General features: G+C 46.1%; 2 protein-coding genes and 1 long non-coding RNA gene across 13 annotated transcripts in view; 2 read left to right on the top strand and 1 right to left on the bottom strand.

Moving 5' to 3' along the window:
* Positions 1-7,431, top strand: part of Atp2b2 (ATPase plasma membrane Ca2+ transporting 2) — a 295,835-nt gene extending 288,404 nt beyond the window's left edge. For 7 of the 11 annotated variants that reach the window (XM_013110372.2, XM_013110370.2, XM_040738220.1 and 4 more), the window contains one exon: positions 2,485-7,431. In XM_013110372.2, coding sequence (XP_012965826.1) covers positions 2,485-2,796 — 312 coding nt within the window. In that variant the 3' untranslated portion in view covers positions 2,797-7,431. The remainder of the gene's footprint in view (positions 1-2,484) is intronic. The other 4 variants (XM_021224828.2, XM_021224827.2, XM_021224825.2 and 1 more) reach the window with 2 other exon arrangements.
* Positions 530-2,582, bottom strand: LOC121136832. Its single transcript, XR_005873989.1, has 2 exons — positions 2,466-2,582; positions 530-836 (listed from the first exon to the last, which is right to left on the bottom strand). It is a non-coding gene; the product is annotated as an uncharacterized LOC121136832 (long non-coding RNA).
* Positions 7,432-10,077: 2,646 nt separating the features above from the next.
* On the top strand, positions 10,078-26,376 carry Sec13 (SEC13 homolog, nuclear pore and COPII coat complex component). The gene is made up of 9 exons (XM_005066132.4): positions 10,078-10,194; positions 13,088-13,132; positions 15,358-15,473; positions 16,762-16,913; positions 17,275-17,408; positions 23,165-23,298; positions 23,664-23,787; positions 24,552-24,698; positions 25,972-26,376. The coding sequence occupies exons 1-9, from the start codon at positions 10,192-10,194 to the stop codon at positions 26,083-26,085; spliced, it is 969 nt and encodes a 322-aa protein (XP_005066189.1). The 5' UTR covers positions 10,078-10,191; the 3' UTR covers positions 26,086-26,376.
* Positions 26,377-26,951: the final 575 nt, after the last annotated feature.

Raw genomic sequence — 26,951 nt, 5'->3', positions numbered from 1 at the left:
CATTTCAGCTGCAGAGAGAACCGAAGTGGAGTCTTGAGATGGCCATGTCGGGGTGTCCCCAAAAGTCTTGTCCCACAGTCCTGTCCAGAGCAGTTCATTCTTTCTGTTGTCTCCATGCCAGGGGGAGGACGGAGGGGCCTCATCTCATTGTGTGTGTCCCTCTACGTTGTCAGTCACATGACAATGCCTGCCACTGTCCCTTAACTCCCTTTATATACTAGGCATTCCAGCCAGCCAGCGTCTTATGGCAAGTCAGCCTCAGAAGGCTTAATACCAGCTAGGTAGATCTGGGGATGGGACATCTGCACTCCCATTTTTCAAATGAGGAAACCAGCAGCTGGGTTTCACCTAGTGTTTGTTTGCCTAGCATGCAGAAGGCCCTGGATTATATCCTTAGTCCCTACAAAAACCAGTGAACAAGTGGAAGTAAACAGAGTCACAAATTCAAGGTCATCCCCTGAGGCCAGCCTGAGTCATATGAGACCTTCCCTTAAAGCAAACAAACAACAAAAAAGAAAACTAGACAAACCAAGGCTATACCTTTTAGTAGTAGTAGTAGTAGCAGTAGTAGTAGTATTTTCAAGGGTGCAATGGCCCACTTATCAGATCATAAAGTGAAAAATCTACAAAATCTGCATAGAGAATCCAGAGACAAAGGTAGCTCAAAGTGTCGCAGAGTACCAGCACTCAGTCTGCCTGGCCCCACAGGCTTCAGCTTGGATTCCAGCAGAGTTCTCTGGGGTCACTAGTGTGTAGGGAGGAGACAGACAGAGTGCTCTTCAGAAGGCAAGCAGAAGTTGTAGCTGGAGAAGGCTGATGTAAAGGAGGAGAGTTGACTGGAGAGAGAGAGAAAAAAGAGTCAGAGAACATAGCCAAGTTGAATTCTCATCACTGCAGTTGACTTAGTTTAGAAGCAGACAGTCATTCCTGGGCTGTGACACAGACTCAGCAGTCAAAGCCATCTAGCAGTTTCTTCTGGGAACAGGGATCTCCCTAACCATGGCCCACAAGGAGCTCCCTGGTTTAGCTGAGCTCTAGTCTGAGATTCCACGGAGCTCCCCACAAATGTCTCTGACGGGTCTCCTGTCCCCATGGCCAAGGTGCATGACCCTGAGTTGTCGGTGGCACCAGGCCATGGTGTGTTTTCTCCTTTTCCCTGAGCCGACACTGGGAAGAGAGCAAGAGGCACCTATATTACAAATCCCCATCATACCCTTGAGACATAAGATGTGTTCCTGTTCCTCTGCACCCCGGAAAACAGTTTAGAACGTGACCAGATAGGTGGCATGGCTCTCTACAGCCAAGGAATGAGGAATGGCCAAGCCAGGACTTCAACCTGGCCCTTCCTAATCCAAATGCAGGCTCTTTGCACTAGCCTTGGAGACAGAGGCCAGGCTCCTCCCATTCATTCTTCAAAGGAGTGAATAAAAGCCTAAGGACCTGAAGTCCCTGGCTTACTCACTGGGGTGCTGTGCCAAACCTCCCTACCCTACCCCACTTCCCAAAACCTGAAGGGGAGCTGGGGGTTGGCTGTCCACTTCTGGCCTGTGTCTTTTGGCTTTGGGTTTTTTTTCTTTTTCTTTTTCTTTTTTTTTTCTTTTTGGTTTTGTGTTTTCAGAACACAAACAAAGCAATAAGCCCCAAACTCCAGGAAACAAGGGAGCCCCTTAACAAGCTGCAATGGCTGGCCAGGGCTTTGAGCCCATACTCGAGTGTTTACCTCCCAAATGCATGAAGGAAAGAGGCGCTGGGCACAAACAACTTTGTTCACATTGTGCAGGCTTCCAAGTATAGCTGTATGTCGGTGTGTGTGCGTGTGCCCTGACCCCTGTGGCATGCTCCCTGCCCCCAGCGTCCTGTGTGCTGCTCCTCTGTGCTTCCTGGCTGCTGCAGCCCTGCACCTCAGAAAGCCTTCCCCGGCTTGGCTTTGCTCTGCTGCCTCGGCTTGATGTCCCCTTCTCTGTGTGGAACCTCGTGTGTCCTCTCATCCCACTCATCCGACTGTCTCTCCTTCCTGTTCCTTCTCTGTGTGACCTGTAGCCTGTTCCATGTGGTTTGGTTTCTTAACTGTGTGTGGTTTTTGAAGATTCACTTTTTTAACGAAATAGACTCTCCTCTTTCCTACTTCCCCCCAACACCCAACCTCCCTGCATGGTCAAACTCTTGCCGTGACATTAACAAGGCTCAGTCTCTCACTAGGTCGGGTGCCCTTCGGAGTGGACCATGCTCCGGTTTACAACTGCCCAAGCATCTGTGTGACGGTGCTTACAGTCCCCACTAATACCATAGTTCTGACCCAAACCAAAGCCACTTAAAAACCAACTCATGGATGCCTCCCCCAAGCCCTCTGCCATCCGTCCCCATCGATGCTCATAACACCAGCGACTGTGGATCCCAGCCGCCCGCGTGCCCTCCCTTCCCCCACCCTCTTCCAAGTCCCCAGAAGGACCCAACCCACTCCTGACCCTTGTGTTTCCCTTGCAGATCCGCGTCGTGAAGGCGTTCCGTAGCTCTCTCTATGAAGGGTTAGAAAAACCCGAGTCTCGAACCTCCATCCATAACTTCATGGCTCATCCTGAATTCCGGATCGAAGATTCCCAGCCTCACATCCCCCTCATCGATGACACCGACCTGGAAGAAGATGCCGCGCTCAAGCAGAACTCGAGCCCGCCGTCCTCGCTCAACAAGAACAACAGCGCCATCGACAGCGGGATCAACCTGACGACCGACACGAGCAAATCAGCTACCTCTTCAAGTCCAGGGAGCCCCATCCACAGCCTGGAGACGTCGCTTTAGCTGAGGTCCCTGTCGCCTGGCCACCCTCATGGACCCGCCACCACCTGCCTCCGGGCGCACACCCTTCCAGGCACCGACTCCCCGATGCAACGAGGAGCACTGGGCGGAACCCACACTGCAGAAAGAGAACCGGTTTCCACCCACAGACCCTTTCTCTGGCTGCCATGCTGTTTGAACTTTTTTTCACTCCTAGGTCATGGGAGGGGTTGCTCTGGGTTTATATGGAGCAGAGAGTGGCAGTGGATTTTGTTTTGTTTTGTTTTGTTTTTCAAAAAAAAAAAAAAAAAACCAAGAGCCTTTCCAGGTTCCAGCCCAGACACGGACCAGCCATGCACCCGCCGGCCACTGCGTCCCTAGCATGAATGTACCTGGACACTTTCAGTCCCCTCTCTCATTTGGTTCTTGGACGGTTCCGGAGGGGAGTTTTTCCGTTTGTTTTCTTAGGCGGGAACTGAAAACAGGAACTGCAAACAAACTGCTGTTCATTCAGTCCACTGGCCTGTGAGGTTTCAAATGCCTGCCCAGCATGGTCTCAGATGTCTAGATTAATTTAATAACTTTTTGAAATCACAGAGTAGGTTTGCACCAATGGAACCCAAGAACTCCACAGACACTCATGAGGTTATATCCGTTTCTTTGTATCTATATCAACGTATACTTCTTGGAGACTGTATACGTGTATATAGATAGGTAGATATTATATATATATATATACATATATATACATGGATATATAAAGTTCCTTTGCCGGCATGTTGCCTTGTTTCTGCTTAAATCGCTCTATTTTAACTTATGTCCTAAAAGAAGAATGTAATTTGTTTACAAACCTGTAGATAATGTCTTTGGATATATGTGTGGTTTAAGGACACTGGTGGCCAAGATGCTTATGAACAGCTCGGCCCAACAGACACATCCCCTGGATTGCATCTTTGAAGTTTTACAATAGCCATGCTCTGATTTTTGCCTGCTATTTCCGTTCAATAATGTCACTACTGTGGGAAGCTCAGGCAGAAAGCCAACAGCTCCCAAGGATCCATCCCAAGGAGCTAAGCAACCGCTCCACCGTAGACAAGGGAGAAGAGGAGAGAAGGCTTCCGGGGTTTGCAACCCGACTGACCAAGCAGGTCCTCTGACGCCAGCGTCTGTAGCGTACCGTAGAAGGCTTTTCTCTCAATGAAACTCGCTTGAGTTTACAGAGAGCATTTCAGAACTGAGTTGTCTTTGGCGCTGTCTGTGACTCAAGGTAGTGTTCAGATATTACAAATGCTATTGTGTTAATTTTTTTTAGTTAGTAATTTAGACATTTCTTTCCTTATAAATGGCAGCATAGGCACTGCCGACATATTGGATGAGGGTCGGTACGGCTTGCTGCTTTTGTTTTTCTTTTTAAAGAAGAATAGCCTTTTTTCTCTGCATTATTTAGATCCGAATGAACCTTATTATGTGTACATTGAGTTGTATTCAGTGTGATTTTTAAACCAAATTGTCTTCCTGTAGTCACAATATATACGGTAGCCTTTTAACAGCAAGTCCTGCTTTCCCAAACAGAAAGCCATTCTGATATCTTCCCATACCACAGGTGAGAAAAGGTGGCTATCCCCTCCCCCAACAATAACAGCACTAGTAGCCCCACTTAATAAGAGCTTGTCTGCCGGCCTCTTAACTGCTAAGCACTTTGTGGGTCTCAGCTTTTTTTCATAAAAGAACTTTTGTATTTAATACAAAGTTTGCTTTGAGACTTTTCAGCATACAATCTTTTTCCATAAACTTGTACAGTGCAAAAGACATTTTGAATACCGTGATCGATGATGTCCCGTGCTTCGAGGAGAACCAAACACTTTCCGCCTCACTGATGAATTCCATCCTCCACTCCCGCCCTTCCCACAACTGCTCCTCGCTCCTCAGCCTGGCCCCCAGCCCTCCTCCAGGCCCAGAGACCTCTTCACTAAACAAGATGACAGCCACTTGGGAAAAGAGCCATAGTCAGCTGGGAGGGCCCACGTCTGGATGGCTGTGGAAAAAAAAAAAACTTGAGTTTTGGTTTGGGGTTCAAAGTCAGCCCATCCCACCTGGCCACAATCTTTCTGTAAGGAAGACTATCTCAAAGGAATCTGAATGTATCCATGAGAGAGAACTGCCTCTCCAGCAATGGTGGACTGGCCCTAGATATGCTGGCTGGATTCCAGTACAGACACCATCAGAGCCAGCCCACAGCACCCCTCCAATGAAGGAAAGGAAATCTGGGGCAGCCTTGGAACAGGATAGGTTTTTGGTTTGGAGTTTGTTGTTGTTGTTGCTGTTGGTTGGTTGGTTCAGGGTTTTTTGGGGAGATTTCCTTTGTCATATTTTTCATCCTGCCTCCATTCAGTCATGCATCTATGACCTCATTCCATGCCGCCAGGGTTGTGCTTACAAATCAGGGTCCTTGGGCTTTGGAACTAGGCCTCAAGGCAAGAAGAAGTTCTCAGAGGAGAGTCAGTTTCTCAGACAGGGAGCAGAGGAAACTAGCAAGGAGGCCTGACATTAGCGTTGACTTCCCAGTGTCAGGCATGAGGGACAGCCCTATGTCCCAACCCCTCACCCTCACACATTCACACTCATTCACACACGCACACACCTACACAGGAGATGGTTGGTTTGTCAGAACTCACTGTAGTACACAAAGCTTGCACTTCTGCGTCCTATATCTAGCAGCATGGGGTACGTTTGGCAGTTCACCCCATTAGGGGGTCAATAATTTATGACCATTCATCTGTTTTTATGAATTTTTTTATCTAGACAATAATTGTAAATAAAGAATTCACCGTCTCTGCTCATTTAAATACTATGCAATGTTTATGCTTTCCATGGCTGGACTCTTCCGACTCACACAGGTGTTTATGGTGTATGGTATTTAAAAAAAATCAAGCAGAACATAGGAAACCTACTCTTTTCTAGGGTGGGACCTGCCCCCTTCTTCCCTGTCCTATGTAAGTGCATCAACTCCCCACCCCCTTGGCTAGGTGAGGAACTAGAGGTGAGGGCCCAGCAGAGAGCCTGCACTGTGGCTCTGGATGCTGCAGAGGAGGGGAGGGAGGCTCAGCTTGCTGCTCACAGCTGTCCAGGATTCAGGAGCAGTCTCCATTTCTCCACCCACCCCTCACCGATATCCTCATCCCTACCACAGCACAGAGCTAACTGGGGAGCGATGCCCTACTTCTGAAAGTGGATGTGCCACTGACTACTCCTAACCCAGAAACCACCCTGTCCTGGGTCCTCTGGTTGATAAAGAGCCACTGTGACGCCATGTCTGTTGAAAAGCCACCTTTGCCACCTCCTGATGTCTTACATAGACTTAAGCCCAACTCTTGAATCACTCTTTCATCCCCCTCATCCACTGTCCTTTCTGGCACCAGCTACGTGTTTTAACTATTGTCCCTCACAAATGTTTTGGTACGTAGCAGGGGGTGAATACCCATCCTTCTATACAATATTTCCACTCACATCTGTTCTTCTGAGGAAATGTTAAAATTTTGCCAGATCCCCTTCCTTTTGCTCTCCTCTTAACCCTCATACTGGGCCCTGTTGCTCTATGTGCCCCCCAGACCCATTGTAATCATGGTCCACTCGGAGCCTCTACATGCGGAAGGTCCCGTTAGGATAGAAAAAAACAGCATCCTGAATTCTGGGAAGCTGTCAACTTACCTATCCCCTAAGCTCTGAAATTGTCAGGAGAGGCCATCAAGCCCCACCCAACAAGTCACATCCTGTGGTTGTGCCAGGGCAGGTCTCCATGTGCCCCTTGCCTGGGTGGGAAAGGAGGACCTCTCCCAGACCCAGTTCTAAGAGAAAACATTCAGCCTCATCGGAGCCACTTGGCAGAGGGACACTTCCTGTCTGCCTTTTCTAAACTGGCTTTTGATTATTTTATTTGGGTTACTGGGGGGTCATTTCTTATTAATTCAAAGTTTTAGTACCTTTGGGATACAAACATGTCTTGCTTGGATATCTTGGCACCCTTGGTCCCCTCCCTGCTTGCTGTAGCTATAGGAAGCTGCCAACTGAACCACACACTGACAAGTCTTCCACCCAACTCTCTCCTGCTCTAGTATCTGAAGTCCCTCCCTTAGAGAACCCTAGGAGCGAGATACTTCTTGAAGCACCAAGGGCCCAACGAGACCCTAGGAGTCTCCAAATATTTTTCCAAGGTCCAAATGATGCCCTCTTATTTAGTAGATAGATCCAACCCACCCAAGGTGTGGAACCCTAGGCCCTGGGCAGCTACCATCATCCCCTCTTCCCAAAACAAAAGGTTTGAGGCTACTTGGGGCCACCTTCCAGGCCCTTGGTCTGTTTTGTAATGTCTGTGGTGCTCTCCCTCCAGGGCCCTTCCTCTCGGGGGTCACCACACTTTGCTAACTCTCGTGTGCACATCTTTTATAACAGAGTAGCGAGGGGATGGTGCCGCCTCCAGCTTCCACAAGCTGCCTGGGCTCTGGGGGACTCTGGGACAATCGGGGCTGGGAAGTGACTGTGCTCTTATTGTACACTCTATTTCTCTGTATCTCTGGCTTGTGCTCTTTGTAACTAACGGGATTTGTCTGCCTTTTCAACACTATACTAAGCAATAACAATAAATGCACACGTGGAAACGCAGGCATGATAACCATCCCAAGACCTTTTTCCGAAGAACAGCTGGGTCCCCATTATCTATGGATTTGAACTTGGGGAAGTTGAGTCTCTGGTTGGGAAAGACATTTTGCCCTAGCTCACATCTTTGAGCTCCAGCATCTGAGAAACCTGTCATGAGCCATTAACCCATCTCAAAAAGACAAGGGGCCTCAGGAAGAAGAGAAAAGAGTAACTCAGAGGCAAAGTGGCAGGGAGGTGAAGGGAAGCAATTGGAGGAAACTATGAATAGACTGACTGTGGTCTGGGATAAACCAGAGGAAGAAGGTGGGAAATGTGGACACAGATTATAGGTGGTATTCCCTACTGAGGAGGAGGGAATCAAACAGGAGCCTGGTACCCTAGTGTTTTAGTTTGCATTCTATTGTTGTAATATAACACAATGGCCAAAAGAAACTTGAGGAGGAACAAATTTGTTTGGCTTACATATCCTAATCATGGTCCATCACTGAAGGAGGTCAAGGCAGGAACTCAAGCAGGGCAGGAATCTGGAGACAGGAACTGAAGCAGAGAATGTGGAGGAACCCTGCTTCCTGGCTTGTTCTTCCTGGCCTGCTTTCTTATACTTCCCAGAACCACCTACCTAGGGATGTCACCAACCAATGGGTTGGGCTCTCCCACTTCAGTCACTAATCAAGAAAATGCTCCACCAGACTTGCTTATAGGCCAGTTGGATGGATGCAACTATTGAGTGAAATTCCTATTTGTCAGATGGCCCTGCTTTGTGCCAAAATGGCAAAACCAAAACCACAACAAAACAAACGGACAAAAAGCCACCTAACCAGCACACCTAGTAATTTCAATCTGGCAAACCTCTCATGGAAAATACGCCAGGCTGAGAAACACTCACCAAGTTACATACACAAAATCCCAGCTCTTACCAACCTGAGCTGACCCCCAAATCAAGCATTAGTGGCCTCATTCTAACTTCTAAACACTGTTTCAGTTCCAAGCTTACTTTCATCCAACATCAACTTTCAAAGTAGATATTACAAGCTGAGCATGCTGAATCTGAAAATCTGTAATTTTCTGAGTGCCAGCACGATGCCACAAACAGGAAACCCTTCACCACCAAAGTTTGCTTTAGGCCCAAAATTACTAAAACTATATAAATTCCGATGATGTGTGTAGGAGTACATAATATGCATGTGTTTGTAATCAAACTTGGACCCTATCCCAGGATATCTCATGGGAATGCAAATGTTCACAAAATCAAAATGAAACACCACTGGTCCCAAGAGAAGAGACACTCCACTTGCATTGTGCTTCCCAGCTAACAGAGGAGGAAACAGTCACTCAAAGGGACAAAGAATGGGTCCTCAGAAGCAGGAGATGAGGTTACGGTAATTCCCCTTCTTTAGCCAGAGTTGGTTCTCTAAAGCTTTATAACACTGCGCCTTCCAGTCTACCTGCTAATGTCTTAAGTTGCTGTCGCTTATCTGAGATCCTCAATGTCTTCAGCTTCAGGATTTATTCCAGAAAATTCCCTCCATAACAATGACACCTCGTGCATTATATTTACAAACACAAGCCTATTGTCACTATTTTTCACTGAAGAAAAGTAAGGCTCAGAGAAAACTAACTTGACCCTAACAATTAAAGGATTAGTGGTACAGCTACTGAGGGACCTGTTTCTTGGAGTATAGGAGGCCAAGTTGGCCCCTCAAGTTTGTTTTCTGTTTTATCCTAAGTACTGCCTCTTCACATCTTTGTTATAACGTCTCCATTGGAAGAGAAGAAATATCTCAAAGGTACTATGGTGGGAGGGCAGGGATATAAGGCTGTCACTCTCCTGGCCCCTCTCCAAAGCCCTTTCATTCTCCCTGAGTTTTAGCTGGTAGCTATCTTCTGCCATGGTTTTTAATCTCAGTTTCAACATAGGACCAGAAAGGATTTTGACTTAGCTGGGCAGGGGGCGGGGGAAGAGGGTCCATCCTGGCCACTTGGCTTCTTAAGGTCTGTAGTGGGTGGGAGGATGGGACCATGTGCATCTGAGGAGTTCAGCATCCTCTTACAGCGCTTGAGTAGAAAACCAAAAGCTAGGGGCAAGGGATTAAGGATCTCAAATTCTCATATTGCCCTCCCTTGAAGCAGTCAGAGTCTCAGGGATTAGAGACTCTGGTTTGCCATCCCTTAAGAAAGTTGGTGCACTAACTATTGGGGACACTGGGGATTTTGGGGTCCTGGTCTCCCGACAGAACTTCCAAGATTCCCCATAGGCCAGACTCACGGGATCCCAGAGATCCCTCTGGAAGTCTGTGGTCTCTGAAGTTATCGGCCCTATAGCAGTGCCGTCCTGCTAAAGACCTAACAAAGCACTAGTCAGTCTACTCGCCCAATTAACCTCTACCGCATTCGTGATAAAAGCCAGCGGGACCCAGAACCCACAGCAAAGGAGAGTGAAGTTGTAATCACTAATCATTTCATTTATGCATCTCAGGAACCAGGAAATCTTGGTCTAGGTAGAAAATCCACTAGTGACAGTTTCAGATTACTAAATTCCCATGATTAGGGTCGCCACAGCATTCAGAGCCTCACAGATGGCCAACAATAAGGGCCGAGCCGAGGGAGTGCGGGGCGCGGTTCCAGGAGAGGCGGAACCTTTGTGTGAGTCGAATGTGTTGCTGACCGGAAGCTCCTGGGTGACGGCCTGCCGGCGGGCCGGCGCCGGAAGTGAAGCGATCTGTGCTGCCACGTCCGAAGCTGTGAGTCGCCGCTGCAACAGCTATGGTGAGTGTTGCGGTACCGGCCCCAGTCGTGACCTTCGGGCTGTCCCCCTTCACCTCCTCCAGGTTTGCATGTTCTGCCTCTGTGGGTTTCAGAGTGCGCGCTTATAGCAAGGCCGCTGGGCCTTCCGGAACTCAGAGGCCCAGGCTGCTGTGGCACCTCCTGACCGTCTCGTGTCTTGTCTTCCGTAATTGGAAAAACAAAAAAGCCAAAGCTATCTTAGGAGCTGCAGTCTACCGAGCCCTTAGTACGTTTCCACCATCGCACATCCCCTGCCTGTGGGTAGGCGGCGGAGCCGGTGCTGCTATCATCAACACTTGAACTGGGCAGTGGCAAAGCCGAGCTCCAAATCCTCCTAACCATTTGGTCCTGCCACCTACTACCTCAGCAAAAGTGGTGGGAGGAATCAGTTGCTCAGACACAGGGCTCCCGGTTATGATAGCCCTTCGGGAAACTGATGGGAGGCGTAGCTGAATGGCTCTAGTCTAGGGCATCGTCTCGGATTTTTTTTTTAACTTTCGTGGTATCTGCAGCGTGTGTTCGCTGCCCCCTGAGTCACTGAGTGAATGAATGAGAATCAGCCGCTGGAAGTCTTAGACCTGGTTGGCACAGTGATGCAAAGAGCTGCCTTCCTGTTCTGTTGGCCTTTGGCTCTTCTGTTGCTGAGTTGGAGACTCTTTTTTTTTTTTTTTTTTTTTTTTTTGGTTTTTCGAGACAGGGTTTCTCTGTGGCTTTGGAGGCTGTCCTGGAACTCGCTTGGTAGTCCAGGCTGGTCTCGAACTCACAGAGATCCGCCTGCCTCTGCCTCCCGAGTGCTGGGATTAAAGGCGTGCGCCACCAACGCCCGGTTTGAGTTGGAGACTCTTAAATTGGTCATGGAGCTCATTCTCAATGTGTAACTGGTGTGATTCTGAGGAGCTGAATTGTTCTGAGTGCTGTTTCTTACTGTGTTCCAGTAACCCCGTAAGTGATGGGTGCTGCAGAGGACTGCTCTAATAGCTTTATACCACATAGCATCCCAAAGTGTGGGTCACAACCCATGGCGGTTGGGTGAGAGTGGTCAGAAAGAAACGCCAGCTCTCACAGGTCCTTTGGGTCACCAATGTGAAATTACTTTTCCCTCAGCCAGTCTGGATTGTGGGGATTCTTGAGACCTGCCTTATATTGATGGAGGGGGGAGCTGGTCTGGTAGCATGGGCAGCAGGCTGAGTGGCAGAGGGTTAGGAGGTAGGCTTTATTCCCAGCAGTCTGGCTTTGGCAAGGGTTCTCTTTTCACTGGCTCTTAAGGTGTTTAGTTCTTCAGTTGGCTGTGATTGACTGCTCCTTGTGCCTCTCAATGCTCATGGGAAAACGTCAGTGTCTACAAACAGGTGCTATTCCTTTTCCTCTAGTCTTTGGAGACCCTCAAGTGCACTTTTTAGTGCATTTAGAATTCTCAAAAAACAAAAACAAAAACCTGTACTTACTCTGTGTACCTTCTGAATACCTTGGTACCATGCTCTCCCAAGTCCTACCTTTCTGAAAAGTAGCCCAGGCTAGCTAGCCTTGAATTCTTGATCTACCTTCCTGAGCTGGAGTGTTAAGGTCCTGCACCATAGTATCCTGCCTTGAAGAGTCAGACTTTGGAACTGCAAGGTTTGCACTGAAAAAGGTGACATGTGGGAAATGGTGAGAAATATCAATGTCAGCTGGAAGCCACCTTTTCAGTCCCCTTTTCTCTTCCAAGAATTAAATAATGGCTGAGCCCAAAAAATGTATATTTTTGTTCATTTATTAGTTCAGTGAATAATTACTGAGTTTCTTCTGTTTGTAAAACATGGTGCTAAATAATTTTCTTATTTTTCTGTTTTTGTATTCATTTATTTTTTTTACATTCCATGTGCTAAATAATTTTAAAGAGATTCAAAGATGAGGGATATGATGGCACACGCCTTTAATCCCAGTACTCAGGAGGCAGAGGCAGGTGAATCTCAAAGCTCATGGTCAGCCTGTTCTACATAGTGAGTTCCAGGCCAGCTAGAACTGTGCATTAAGAATGGAGAATGTGTCAAAGCTTCAGATAGGTGGAGCCTACATTCTCTAGCAGAGAAGTAGCATACAGTACTGTAGCTGTCTAGGACTTTTATATATGTAAGAGTCTAGCTAGTTGGGGATCAAGGGAGGCTGATTTTAAAAACAAATGGGGAAATCATAGATGGCCATCACAGCTATTTTCTGCCTCTACAAATTATCAAACCTGGGTCCCACTAAGCAGGCCAGAAAAATAGCCTCAGAAACAATTCAAATCAAGTTCTGTTTGAGACTTCCTGGGCCATCAAGAGCTCTGTAATGCAGAAAGGGAATGTGAGCTCTGCTCCTGCTTGGTCCCACCTTGCCTTTGAGAGCTGCCAGTCCTTCACTGGCCTCAGGTTCTCAGACTGTCTTTACCTATGGGATCCTTTTCTGCTTGGATTATATCTCCTCCCTGGTTCTCATCACTTAAGGCAACTGTGTATCCCTACTCCCTCATCTTGGGCTCCTTCTGCCCACACAAACCACAGTATGGCTCATCTGGCTACTGGCGGGTTATTTACACATGAGCTTCTCTGATGCAAGAACTGCCATTTGCATTCCTGTCAGTCTGCAGTCCTTTGCACAATACTAAATACATACAAGGTCCTTATCTGGAAGTCAAAATGCACATGTGTTATCCTGGCATTTGGGAGGCTAAGGCATGAGGATACTGAGTTCAAGGCCAGACTGAATTACATAATGAGAGCCAGTGTTTATAGAATGAGCATGTCAGTGAATGAATGAGTGAACAAATGCCCCTAAGAACTTTAGAAGCAATTGATGCTTTAATGAGATGACTCTTGTAGCTGCTGTCAGTGAATTCACAGAGTGTCTTTGGTTCTAGGTGTCAGTAATCAACACCGTGGACACCTCTCATGAGGACATGATTGTAAGTATCCATTCCTCCCTTCTCCTGGGCCTGGACATGGACGTTCTCCCTGAGGGTTCAGACTATGTAGTAGTTGCCAGCAGGCCATAGCCTCCATGGTTTAGTCATTCTCCCACATGACCTCTGATTTGGCAGGGATTTGACAGTGGCTTGTTTTTGCTGTGAGAAACTGGTTCTGATGTGCAGCTCAGGCCCTTCAGGCTTTGACCAACACAGTACCCTGCTCTGAGAGTGAGGCTGATTTGAGAGTAGAGGTTTGACAGTCATTTCCCCCCCTGTCTTCCTCCTAAGGTCACTTCTTAGCTCCACTGAAAGGAAGTTAAATGAGGCAGAGTAGGAAGTCAGTGGCAGCCACAGTGAAAGCCTAGGGCAGAGACAGATGGGCTTCTGCCCCAGAGAGTAGGCCATACCAGGCCTTAGGCATGAAGTGATTACTGAGGACGTTTCTTGAGAGGCCAACAGGACACAGTATAGTGCTGCTGGGGAAAGTCCAGAGGTTAAAGTCCCAGACAGAAAAATTCAGCTTGCTTCCTGAAGCCTTTGAGTAGAGGGCCCAGGCCCAGTGGTCTCAGGCTTTTCTGTGAAGTTCCTGACCTCCCAGCCTGACTACTGACACTTGTTTGGGGGTCCTGATGCAAAGCTGTGCATGTTGCTGGTTCTGGCCATGGGCAATCTAGCTGTGAGCCCACAGCTGGAGCTGGCATGGGCCCAAGGGCAATAATATCCAATCTAGACACCCTTGCCAGTGTCCCACCTTTGCTTCCTCCTAGGGACCAGATTAGGCAGCATAATAATTAGAAATATTTGCATACTAAGTTTGTCATCAGACCCCAGAGTACTTTCCATTCAGTACCTCATTGAGTCTTCAAGTACCCTTGAAGTCAGTGCACTCCTTAACCCCTTCGAAAGATAGGGAAGCCAAAGGTTAAAGAAATAAACTAAGTTTTCAAAGGTTATGTAATAGATAAGCTAAGGAGATAGAATTTCCACCCCCAGGTACTATGGCCTCCTTCCCAGTATGATAGAACTCTGCTGCAAAGCGCTTTGAAGTGTGCCTACAGCCTGCCTACCAGGAGAGCAGTAACACAGCAGAAAGATGACCTTCCAGAGGAACCATTTTCCTCGAGTAGGAAGATGACAAAGGAATGTTCAGTTCCACATGGCACCTTCTTTGAAAGGTTATAACTGCTCCAGGTGACAGCTGGCTTGCTGAAACCTGCAGGGTGGGACATATAGGAAAGCAGCAACCACTTGGATAAGTGAGCCAGCCAACAGGGGACTAGTGTTGAAGAAGACCATATAACATGCTGCAGGAATAGGCCCAAAACTGGAGCAGCAGCCAGCCCTAAGTCCGGGTATCCAGTCAGTGTCAAAAGTTGGTTCCTAAGCAGCGGGAGCAATGATAAAGGCATTGCTTCCCATGGGTATGGAATCTGGAGTACTAGACCCACTGCTAGGAAAAAGGTCCCCAAACTCTCTAGGACTTTGGTACGGTGAGAGGACCACATATCTGTACAGAACTCTGTGTCCAGACCCACAGTGCCTCAGACCGGTGCTGCCTGAAGTATTCTGAGGTCTGCTCTCAATCATTAGCCTTGAGGGTCTGGGGCTAAGCTCTAAGCTGAGCCTCAGGGTGACTTCCCCAATAGCCCATGAAGCCTGCGATGAGGACAGGGCCTGAAAGGAGGCAGAGGACAGCTAAGTCAGTTTTCCTCCTGTACCCACTTACAGAACTGGATTACAAGTTGTGCATGGGCCGGGCGGTGGTGGCGCACGCCTTTATTCCCAGCACTCAGGAGGCAGAGGCAGGCGGATCACTGTGAGTTCGAGGCCAGGCTGGACCGACAGCCTCCAAAACAATACGGAGAAACCCTGTCTCGTAAAAAAAAAAAAAAAAAAGTTGTGCATGGAGAGTCTGGAACAGCCAGCTCAGTATGGCTTATTTGGTCCCTTTCAGAAGGACGTTGCCTAGCAGGGAAGTGATAATACCAGCATTCTAGCCTCTTGTGTGTGAAGTGATGATCCTTTAAGACTGAGTTTGAGTAGATTCCTGTGTGTACTAGGCCGTGACTGGTTCACCCACCTGTCCTACAGGCTTCCTCAGCTGCCCTCCCCTTGCAACACGATGCACAGATAGGAGTTTGGGTAGATTCTGCTCTATACTAGGCCTGGCTGGGGCTTCACCCACCCGTCCTACAGACTTCCCCAGTTGTCCTCCCTTGCAGCATGATGCCCAGATGGACTACTATGGCACCCGCCTAGCAACCTGCTCCTCAGACAGGTCCGTCAAAATCTTTGATGTGCGAAATGGAGGGCAGATCCTCATTGCAGACCTCAGAGGGTAAGTGTAAACAAGCCTGGAGAAGGTCTCAGGGGTAGCTGGATTCTCAGGACTGGAGGAAGGATGAAAGCACAAGTTTAGAGCAATCCCACAGTGCAGTCAGAAGATGAGACTTAGAGCCCAGATCCCTGTGCCTTTAGCAAGGGTGCAGGTAAGGGCACAGGTGAATTCAGGTATGAGCCCTAGCTCTACCACTAGGAGACCTAGACAAGTGAGACACTTGGCATTTTGGAGCCCTCCTCTGCTTAATCTCAGATGGGCTAATCCTGCCTCCATCCAGCACCCATCCTAAGTATATGTTTGATATGGGCAACCATGTTCAGAAACAACGAACACCACTACCATCCTGCACATATTTAGCCATTTGACCTGAAGTGTCATTTGATAAGTATGATTATGAGATAAACTTACTTGGGGCACATGTGCAGGCTCATATGTGGCAGTCAGAACAACTTTGTGGCGTTCTCTCCTTCTGCCTTTTCATGGGTTCTGGGAATTAAACTCAGGTGTTGAAGCTTACACAACAAGTGCTTTACCCACTGGGCTATCTTGCTGGGCCCATAAGACAAATACGTCCTGTTGTTCTGCCTGTTTGTCCATGGCAGATGGCCAGGGGGTGTTTGATGGTTGTTTGCTCTTCTCTCTACCACTAACCCTTGAGGTCTTGGTTCATTTTCGTGGTCCTATCTCTGCTTTCCATCAGAGCCTTTCACATAATGTGGGTTCCTAACCTGGGATGCCTGGGTCTACAAGAGTTCTCTAAATGGAATCAAAGGGTTAACAAACTGGGACAGGGAAAGCAATTACATTTGTTAGCACGACTCTGAATTGACCATTTCCTTCTATTTTGGATGTAGGCTGGAAACTCCAGTAATGACTGTAGTGCCTGTCATTTTGTCATCAAGAAAAATCAGATGTGTTTTTGTCTTACATGTAGCTGTCTAACAATACCATCTGTGCTCATTATGACTTTGAAATTGTAGCATTATTAGACTTGCCACTTGGTTTTGACAGAGAGGCAATTTGGTGTGTTAGTGATTCATTCCATGATAGGGAGTTTTTATTTTAAACTTAGTAGAACACAGACCAAATTTAGGTATAGTGGTGCATACCTTTTGTCCTAGCATTTGGGAGGATCACAACAAGCTCAAGGGTAACCAGAACCTAATAGTGTGAGACCCTGACTCAAAAAACTAAGACAGTGGGAATACTCTGTTGTCTCTCCAGAGGGAGGTAATACTGTGGGTCCCCTGACCCTCTGAGCAGCCTCTGACCCCCTCTCTTGCAGACATGAGGGGCCAGTATGGCAAGTAGCCTGGGCCCACCCCATGTATGGCAATATCCTGGCTTCCTGTTCCTATGACCGGAAAGTCATTATCTGGAAGGAGGAAAATGGCACTTGGGAGAAGACTCATGAGCACTCAGGACATGACTCCTCAGGTATGTAGAGTTAGCAGGTGAGTGGGAGGGTCCTGTGGGTGAGAAGGGCCTCTGTTCTGGTCACATGACAAGATCCCTTCCCTTGCTTGTCCATCCTTTGGACACTTGTTGACCACACCTGAGGTCAGTCCCCAAGACCTAAAGCCAGTTCAGAAAAAGGCTTCCCAAGATAGCCCTGAATCTCAGGCTGCCACTCCTCCTTTCTTTGTGAAGACAGGCTTAGGAAATGCTATTACGTGTTAATTTTTCCTTATTTGGCCAAATGTTAACTGGCCACTTACAATCCCTGTGGCTTTTCTAAGAGTTTAACAAAATTGCAGATGTATGATAAAAGCCTGCTCACTGTGCCTCCTTTCCACAGTGAACTCTGTATGCTGGGCCCCTCACGAGTATGGCCTGATTTTGGCCTGTGGAAGCTCGGATGGGGCCATCTCCCTGCTGACCTATACAGGGGAAGGCCAGTGGGAAGTGAAGAAGATTAACAACGCTCACACGGTGAGTCCAGCCCCTAACTTTTGCATGGAGGAGAGAGTGCAGTTGCTGTGCTGAAGTCTTCTGTACTCCAGGAGGAGACTGCGTATCCCTGCTGAGCAGTGGCTGGGAAGGGTTATAGGTTAGATACTGCTGGAGCCTCTTTACTCTGAGGGACAGCAGCTGCACCAGCCTTCTCCGTTCAAGGCAGAGGTGGCACTGGCTTCTTGTAGTAAGCCCCCAAGTTGGGGATAGAAGTGTGGGGGCACATTCAACTGCTATAGAAACTTTGCTAAGAAGCCTCAGGCTGACATGCATTAGCAACCTCCAGAACTCAGTGGTGTTTCAAAGAATGGCCTAGAGCTCTAGATCCCTGTGTTTTCTAGTCCATGGACCTTAAGGTTGAAATAGTCCAGAAAGCATTGTGGGAAGTGGAAACTCACATTTCTTGATCCCCCTAACTGGATGTCTTGTAATTCTCAAGCATAGTTGTACATGAAAGAACAAACTACCAAATACTAATTTTTCAGGGTTTGTCTGTCATAGCCTATGTCAAACCCTCATTCATTTTTCCTGTCTGATAATGGGCACGTTCAGTTTTTATTAGTAAATGTTGCTATGCATGTTTATGAGCATGTTTTTGTATCTCTGTTTCAAATTCCCTTGGATATATATCTTTTTGTGAAATAGCTGGGTCATCTGGCAGTTTCACATTTACCTTTTTGCTTTTTCTATTAGTGTATAATCATTGTACAAAATTACAGTTTGGGACATTTTCATACATGCACATCATATAATTTGATCATATTCACCTCTGCTACCCTCCCTGTTTGGTTTTTTTTTTTTTTTTTCAAGATAGGGTTTTTCTGTGTAGCTCTGGCTGTCCTGGAACTCGCTCTGTAGACCAGGCTGGCCTTGAACTCAAAGAGATCCGCCTGTCTCTGCCTCCTTAGTGCTGGGATTAAAGACATGCGCCACCACTGCCTGACTTGTTTGTTTTATGTCTGTTCCATATGTAATAGTTGTGTTTCTGAGTGAGGCTTATTTCACTTAACATGACGTTCTTTAGTTCCATTCATTTTCTGCAAATGAAATTTCATTCTTCCATGGCAGAATGGAGCTCCCTCCCTTGTGTATTGAGGCTCCTTTTTCGTTGGTCAGTTTCTGTGGTGGTGTACACAGGGCTGACCCTGTTTTCTTTGGTCAACTCCTCTAGTGGTGTACAGGACTGGCTCCAGTTTTTAGTTGCTGTCAATAGTGCAGCGATAAACTTGGATGGCTGGGCTATCCTGTGCTGTGCTGACTCAGAGTCTTCTGGGTATACACCCAGAAGTCATAGAATCCTGCTAGAGTTCTTTTCTATGGTGGCTGTACTAATTTACATTCACACCACCACCTTCACTGTGTAAGTGCTCTTTCTCCCACTTTATCCACCCTGGAGTTTGCTGCTGTTTTCTTGATGGCTGCTTTGCCTAGGGAGGGGTGGAGTTGGTGTGTTTTGTTTATATTTCTTGAGTAACTAGACAAACATTGTTTCGTGTATTGTAGGCATTTTTACTGATACTTTTAAAAACTGCTCAGTTTATCTGTCACTTGTTGATTGAATTATTTGTATCTTTCATAGCAAGTGCTCTTATCCACCAAGCCATTCCCCCAGCCCTTGTACAGTTTTAAATATTGTTACTGGTTTTGTTTGTTTGTTTGTTTGATTGATTTTACAAGACAGGGTTTCTCTGTATTGTTTTGGAGGCTGTCAGTCCAGCCCGGCCTCGAACTCACAGAGATCCGCCTGCCTCTGCCTCCCGAGTGCTGGGAATAAAGGTGTGCGCCACCACCGCCCGGCTTGTTACTGTTTTATAACCTTGGCATTTTTCCTAGTCATAGAAAGTTTCTCCTGTGGCCATTCATTCTATTTGCATTAGGTTGAGCATCTTACACTTGAGTCCATCGCTTTTTTGGAATTAGTAAAGTTTTTTGCTGTAATTACATTGGATAGTGTTTCACTGTTTTTAGTTTTGATCTTAACTCCTCCTACTCCATAAATTCTTAGATTTAATCTCTTAATCATGCCCCAGAATTGATGAAAGATGTGGTTACACTTAATCTTTATTGTTTGAGCTGGTCTATTAATGATGCTTTCCACTTTTTCTATATTTTTTTATTGGTTTTTCATTTCCATCTTTTTTTTTTTCCAAAAAAAATGTATTTCCTTGCAGAATCTCTTACCTGTATTGCAGAGTTTCTTCTTGGTGTTACTGACTTTCTTATCCATGTCATATGGATGAAGGGGTCAGATGGAGTCCCTACTGTTGAGACTAGTGCTGAACTTGGACTGGTCATCAAGTATTCATTTAAATTCTCTTTTTTGATTGGTCTGGCTGAAGTGTTTATCTTTCAGAGAACCAAGTGTTTCATTGATCCTTTCTGTCTCAATTTCATTTTTTTCTGTTCTGTTCTTTCTCTTTTTATCGAGAGAGGGTTTCTCTGTGTAGCCCTGGCTGTTCTGGAGACAAGGCTGGCCCAGCCTTTCTAGTGCTGGGATTAAAGGCATGTGCCATCATCATCCAGTTTGCTCTTGTCTTTTTCTTTCCCTGTACTTATCATCTTTTTTTGTTTTTAATTTTGTTCTTTGTTTTACTTTTCTAACACCATGAGAGGCATCATTAGGTTGAGGTTTTTTTTTTTTTAAAGATTGATTTTAGTGTGTGTATACACACATAACTGAGTACAATGTCTTTGGAGGCCATAGTCATTGGGCCCCCTGGAACTAGAGTTATGTTTTATTTGGATGGAGGGTCTCAATATTGATTTTTTTTTTTTTTTTTTTTTTTTTGGCGACAGGGTTTCTCTGTGTAGCCTTGGGGCCTGTGATGGAACTTGCTCTGTAAACCAGAATGGCCTTGAACTATTATCTGCCTGTCTCTGCCTCCCAAGTGCTGGGATTAAAGGCATGTGCCACCGCCACCCGGCAGGTGGTGTAAAGCTCCCTCTTTTTACTGCTTTTACTATGTCTTCCATCAATGTGCTAGCTAAGCTTTGTATGCTTTTGGTATGTCTCCATTTGCAATAATTTAAATGACTTATTGTTCAAAACTATTTATAGTCTCTATATTAGTAACTTTTCTCCTTCCTGGGGCAAAATCCCTGGCCAAAGCCACTCAAGAAAGGAAAGGTTTGTCTTGGCTCACAGTTTGGTGGTAGCCTGTCATGACAGGGGAAGGCATGGCAGCCAGAGGCTACTGCTGAGGCAGTTTGTCACAGTGCATCCACAATCAGGAAGCAGAAAGAGATGAATGTGGGTGTTCAGCTCACTTTCTCGTTTTTATTCAGTCCAGGATCCTAAACCCTTGGGATGGTGTTCCGAAAATGTCCTCATAGACAATCCCAGTTGTTTGCTGCCTAGGCAATTCTAAATGCAATCATGTTTATAGTAAGGATTAGCCATTATAGTCTTCATGTGTTTGTATAATCTCTGCAGTTTCTTTGCTGTTGACTTCCATTTTTGTTCTACTTTGATCAGAAATATGCAACTTATTTCAGACTTGAATTTGTGAACACTGTGTATCTGTGTCTCTCTTCAATATTTATTTTACAAATGTCTACTCTTAAACTCAGTGCATATATACTGACAATCATTATCTTCATACCAATTGATCATGTGACCTTCATTTTATCTTATTATTTTATCTGCAAAACAGTCCTTGTAAAGTCTGTTTTGTAAGGTATGTAACTGCCTGATTTCAATTCTCTTTGGTTTCTCAGCCTCTTCCTTCTTAATGTGTTTGTCTCTGCTGCTGAAGTGAGTTACATCCAGTATTTTGTTGGTCCTTGTTCTAAGTCAGTCTGTTTCTTTGTTTCTGTGTATAATATATGCATGTGTACGTGCTCATATACAAGTGAAGGCAGGAGGTCAATGTCTGATGCTTTCCTCTATCACTGTTCACACCTTATTTGTTGAGACAGTTTCTCACTGAAACTAAAACTCATTGATTTGACTAATTATCTAGACAGTGTCAGGGATGTTCCTGTCTCTGCTCCCTAGTATAACAAGTATGCAAGTACACATCACCATGCCTGTTTTGTTATTGTTTCGTTTTGGCTTTTCAAGACAGGGTTCTTCTGCGTAGCCCTGGCTGTCCTGGAACTCACTCTGTAAACCAGGCTGGCCTTGAAATCATAGAGATCCGCCTGCCTCTACCTCCCCAGTGCTGGGATTAAAGGTGTGTGCCACCATCATCTGGCCCATTCCTGTTTTTTAATGTGTGTTCTAGGGGTCCAAATTCAGTTTTCATTCTTTGTAGCAAGCACTTTACTTACCAAACTGAAGATGGAACAGATCCACGCAACTAATATTGGAAAGGGGGTCTAGATATTTTTTTAGAGAGAGCAGTCACTTACATGACTAGCCGGGTCAGCGCTCTATGGTCTCCAAACCGTGGTCAGGATCCAAGAGAGCTTTTACTTTCTTTTTCTCCTATATATCTCTTGCCTTTCCTAAATGGACAGTATCTCAGGTATGTGAGCTCTCCCCTACAATTCCCCTTTTAGTCTAAATGAAAGATTTAGACTTCATACAAAACTCAAACATATGCAGCATATATGCATAGAAGTAAGCAAATTATAATCTACTTATATCCTATCCTAAGTATATCTATCCCATCTAAACCCTAAACTTATCTGAAAGAGATACCCAAGCCTGAACACGTCCTTCCAATCCCAACCCTAAATAATTGAAAACTGACCCTCTCAAGTGTAAACTATCCTGTAATATCAGCAGTAGGGAAAGGGGGTGTAGTATTCTCAAAATTACTTCCTGTTGAGATGGGATGACAACAACTTCTGGGATCCTGTAGGAAAAAAATGTTAGTGTAACGAAAGTCTCATTTGCATTCAGTCTCTGTTGGCGGGAGATGCTTGATTGAAGTTCTTGACTGAGGTAGGAAGGAGGGAAGCTCAAGGCCAGCCTAGGCTACAAAGCTAGGCCCCTGCCACCAAACAAAAGAAAATTAAATATGTAAGTCATGATCAGAGTTACCATGAAAAGTCATTATTTGGTCATCTAGATGTTTTGACTCCTTTGATGGTGCCTTCTCTAGCTCATATTTTTGTTTTGTTTTGTTTTGCTGTTTCTCGTTTGCATGTGTACTTTTCTAGTGGGATTTATTCTCCCATGTGCTGGGAGTAATCTTTCCTCTCTAGTACAGAACTCTCCTCCCCACCATTCACAAGGCTAGTCTTATGACCAAGTTCCCTTGGATTATGCTTAGCTGAAGCTCTTCATGTCTCTTTTAAGTCTGTACTGTAGTCCTTTATTTTCTTTGAGGACTCTATGCCCTCCTAGCTCTTAGGGTTTTTGCTGAGAAATCTATTGGTCTAATAGTTTGCCTTTAAGGCTAACTCTACTTTGAGTGTGTGTCTTGTTAGTAATATGGATATGTACAGGTTTCTATATACGCCCAGAGTTGGCATCAGATGTCTTTCCTTGTTGCTCTCCACATTTTACTTTTTGAGACAAGATCTCTTACTGAATCACTGAATTTGAAGTGCATGGATTTGGCTAGGCTAGTTGGCTATTGACCTAGGAATCTGCCTGTCTCATGTCCCCTTATCCTGCTTCCCATGCTGTTATAACAGGAACATGTCAGTGTCTAATTCTTGCTCATCACATTATTTGTGTGCTCTAATCCAAGTCCTGACAACCAGAGGAAAATCACTAGTTCCCGGGATACTTTCCCACTGCTGTGCAAGAGTGCAGCCTCACCACAGGTTCCCCTCTGCAGATTGGCTGTAACGCTGTCAGTTGGGCCCCTGCTGTTGTACCTGGAAGCCTCATAGACCAACCATCAGGGCAGAAGCCCAATTACATCAAGAAGTTTGCATCAGGTGGCTGTGACAACCTCATCAAGCTGTGGAGGTCAGTGAGTTGTGTGGACATCTTCTCAGAGCGGCACTTCTACTCTGCCTGTCATTGCTCAGCCACATTCTACAAGAAGCAAGATTACCTTTCTCCCTATCAGTAACAGAATACTGTTTTCAGTCTGTTAGGACATCCTTTTTAAAACAACACTAACACCTGCTCTTTTTCTGAGCATGTTGAGTTTCCCAAAACTTTGAAGCTGTGGAAGAGAGGGTATTTCCTAGGGGCTTTATGGACAGCTTAGTGAGCTAAGTAGAATTCCACTCACTATTTTCATTGAAGAGAGCATGAAAGGTGGACTCTCCACCCAGGGTGGAGAAGCCTGTTTGCCACTGCATTCCCTGCTCTGGTTTCCTCTATAGGGAGGAGGAAGATGGCCAGTGGAAGGAGGAACAGAAGCTAGAGGCACACAGCGACTGGGTTCGAGATGTTGCCTGGGCCCCCTCCATTGGCCTGCCCACCAGCACCATTGCCAGCTGCTCTCAGGTCAGCCCCACCCCATGAGACCACCCCATGCCCTCAGCCTTGATTCCTTCCAATGTCAGCAGAAGAAAGGTCCTTTGGAAGGGGGAGGCAGGACAGTAGGCATCTCTAGACCTGGGCAGAAACCAGGAGCATGTAAGGCCGGTGTACAGTGAGATGGGTCAGAAGTAGCTTGAAAACTAGTGCCAAGCTTGGAGCCAAGTTCAGGTCGCTCATGACCCTCACATGTAGGAGGGATGGAGGTGATCAGATTTATGGGTTCATGTATCTAGTCACCCTTCTCAGACACAACCATCTCTGATTTCCTGTCACCACTGGGATGTGAGATAAGAGGCAAGACCTTTAAACCCATTATAGTGTTTTACTGGAAGTTATTTGTCATTTGTCCATTCCTTGTCTCCGAGCTTGGTTTGAAAGATTGCTGTACCCTTTTTGATGAGAAAGACTAGCCAGGCAAGGAGAAGAACATCCATAGCAATGGCCAGTTCATCCATGAAACCACTGAATCCACAGCCCCTGGTGTTTTTATTTATTTATTTTGGTTTTTCAGACAGCCTGTCTTGAACTCTCTCAGCTGGCCTTGAACTCACGGAGATCCTCCTGCCTCTGCCTCCCAAGTGCTGGGATTAAAGGTGTGCGCTACCGCTGCCTGGCTTAGAGCCCTTGTCTTTTGTGAGATGTTTTCAGGATAAATGGATCAGAAGCTAGGTGGCTCTCCCTGGGAAGAATGCTTATTCCTCCATCTCCTGATGTGTGTCTTTCCCCAGGATGGTCGAGTATTTATTTGGACCTGCGATGATGCTTCAGGCAATATGTGGTCACCCAAACTCCTGCACAAGTTCAATGATGTTGTGTGGCATGTGAGCTGGTCCATCACAGCAAACATCCTGGCTGTGTCGGGTGGAGACAATAAGGTATACCCTATTTCCTGGACAGTAAGCATACAGGCTATAATGGTTTTTCACTTGCTGGCATGTGGTCCCACCTAGTCAGAAGTGGATCTAAATTACATCTCAGCCTATCAACCCTCTGAGATACCGTATGCCCTATAAAAAGGGAGGTGACTTGTGTAGGGGTTGCCTAGCTATAGTGTGGCCTAAGCTCTCCAAGGAGAGCATTGAGCTATCCAGGATGTTAATGGGCCACTTTCCTAAGACTCAAGATAGTCTCCATCCTTGCTTTCCAGTGCCACTTCCCCAAGTGACCACTGGAAAGACCAGCACAGGGCAGATAAGGAAAGTAGGGAGCACCTTCTGCCTTAAAGCATAGCTTCTCTGTAGGGCACTTCCATACTTTCTGTAACTGTGGCAAAATATGTATTTTTTAAACTATTGTAATGACTTTAAGTGCTTTGTGTTGATACTATGCAACCGCTCATCAGAACTCTTAAACTTGTAAAACAAACTCAGTACCCATTAACTAGCTCCCTTCACTACCCACTCTACTTTCTGTCCTTTTGTGACTGGCTTATTTCATTTAGCATAATGGTTTCCCTTTTTAAAGCTAATGCAAACAATATTGTCCGTTGCTAAAAGTATGAAGAAACATACATTTTTTTTTCACACCTGCAGGTAGCCTTTTCTGCTCTGCAGTAGTTCCAGAACAGACTTGCAGGCCCTATCTCAAAGGATAACTTTACTTCAGTTTACCAGAGTCAGGATCTGGTATTTAATTGGCATTCCTGAGGCATTTTACAGCTGGCTTATTCTGCATGTCTTCTTAAGGCCATTTCTTACCCTGTGTGTGAAATAAAGATCCTACTTCCATGATAGGTGCAGGTGAGCTGCATGAAGTGATATACTTCTGAGAGTCAGAGAGCAGTCACTCAGTTCTTCTCCAGGGATAGACCCATTCAGCTATTTGCTGTGCAACAATACTTCATGTAATAGTTATATCTTGTCTAACCTGTGCTATTAAACTTGGTGACACGTGACCAAATCCTGCCCTGCTCTTAGCCGCAGACATCCTCTCAGTGTCACTCTAGTTAGAGCAGCATCCCATGTGGGCTATTCCTACTGTGCTCTGTTTCCTTCTGCTCTCTGTAACATGAGTTAGTTCTTCCCCTGAATTTTGAGCAAGTGTAGTGGGAGGTAAATGCTTTTCCCAGAGCCTCTGTCCACACTGAGGATGAGGCTGGGGAACGGCAAAAACAGCGGCAGACCTGTGACTTTGTGCACTGACTTGCAGGTGACCCTATGGAAAGAGTCGGTGGATGGACAGTGGGTGTGCATCAGTGATGTCAACAAGGGCCAGGGTTCCGTGTCAGCCTCCATCACAGAAGGCCAACAGAATGAGCAGTGACAACACAGGTGGCCTGGTCTTATTTCTAGGACTGCCTATTTGGGAACATCCAAACAACTGGGAAGAAGGGTCCCAATGCTACCAAGATTCCACACCCCAGGAGTACCCACAGATGAAACATTGGGTGCTCACCTGCCTTACTGGGATTCCCTGTGTTTAAGTAATTTAATGTCCAGCTGAAAGTATTCATGTTAGGAACAAATGACTATTATTTTTAAATATTTTTGGCCATTTTTAACTATCTTTTGGTTCAGGCTGTTTCCAAGCTAATAAAATCATATTGCATAGAAACTTTACTGTGTCATCCCACACAGTGCATCTGCCCAAATTGGTCTGCTATGGTGAGCACATGTGTGAGCCATGTTTTCCAGGCTGGGCCTTCAAAGACAGTAGCCCCCTCTGGGTACACTTACTCCATGGGATGGGAGTGATGACTTCTGTCCTAAAGAATGGGTATGAGGCCAGACGGTGGTGGCACACACCTTTAATCCCAGCACTCGGGAGGCAGAGGCAGGCAGATCTCTGTGAGTTTGAGTCCAGCCTGATCTACAAACCAATTTCCAGGATATCCAAGGCTACACAAAGAAACCCTGTCTCGAAAACAAACAAGAATGGATATGAGATGCTAGCATAAGCATATAGGTGACCAACCATATGCCAGGCAAGGAATGTTAACTCGGCTTTCAAACACAAGGCTATGATGTCCTAAGCCAGGCACCACTCCAAGTAGAGGTCCTGAAACCATCACCTGAACCAGCAACCAACAGTAACAATGATAGCTACCACCTGCCACTTGCTTTAGCAGCCCTTTACACTGTATTCAGGTAAGCAATGTGGCAGAGGAGATAGACTAACCCGCTTGCTAA

Source organism: Mesocricetus auratus, unplaced genomic scaffold (assembly GCF_017639785.1).
Source record: "Mesocricetus auratus isolate SY011 unplaced genomic scaffold, BCM_Maur_2.0 Super-Scaffold_100676, whole genome shotgun sequence".
NCBI lineage: Eukaryota > Metazoa > Chordata > Mammalia > Rodentia > Cricetidae > Mesocricetus > Mesocricetus auratus.
Note: the sequence above shows the minus strand (reverse complement) of the source record. Positions and strands in the feature narration are given on the sequence as shown.

What these genes read in the sequence shown, in the direction of transcription:
- Sec13 (XM_005066132.4), top strand. An exon ending in AGATTAACAACGCTCACACG is followed by an intron (nt 17,409 to 23,164) that starts GTGAGTCCAGCC and finishes TCCCCTCTGCAG; the next exon opens with ATTGGCTGTAACGCTGTCAG. An exon ending in CCATTGCCAGCTGCTCTCAG is followed by an intron (nt 23,788 to 24,551) that starts GTCAGCCCCACC and finishes GTCTTTCCCCAG; the next exon opens with GATGGTCGAGTATTTATTTG.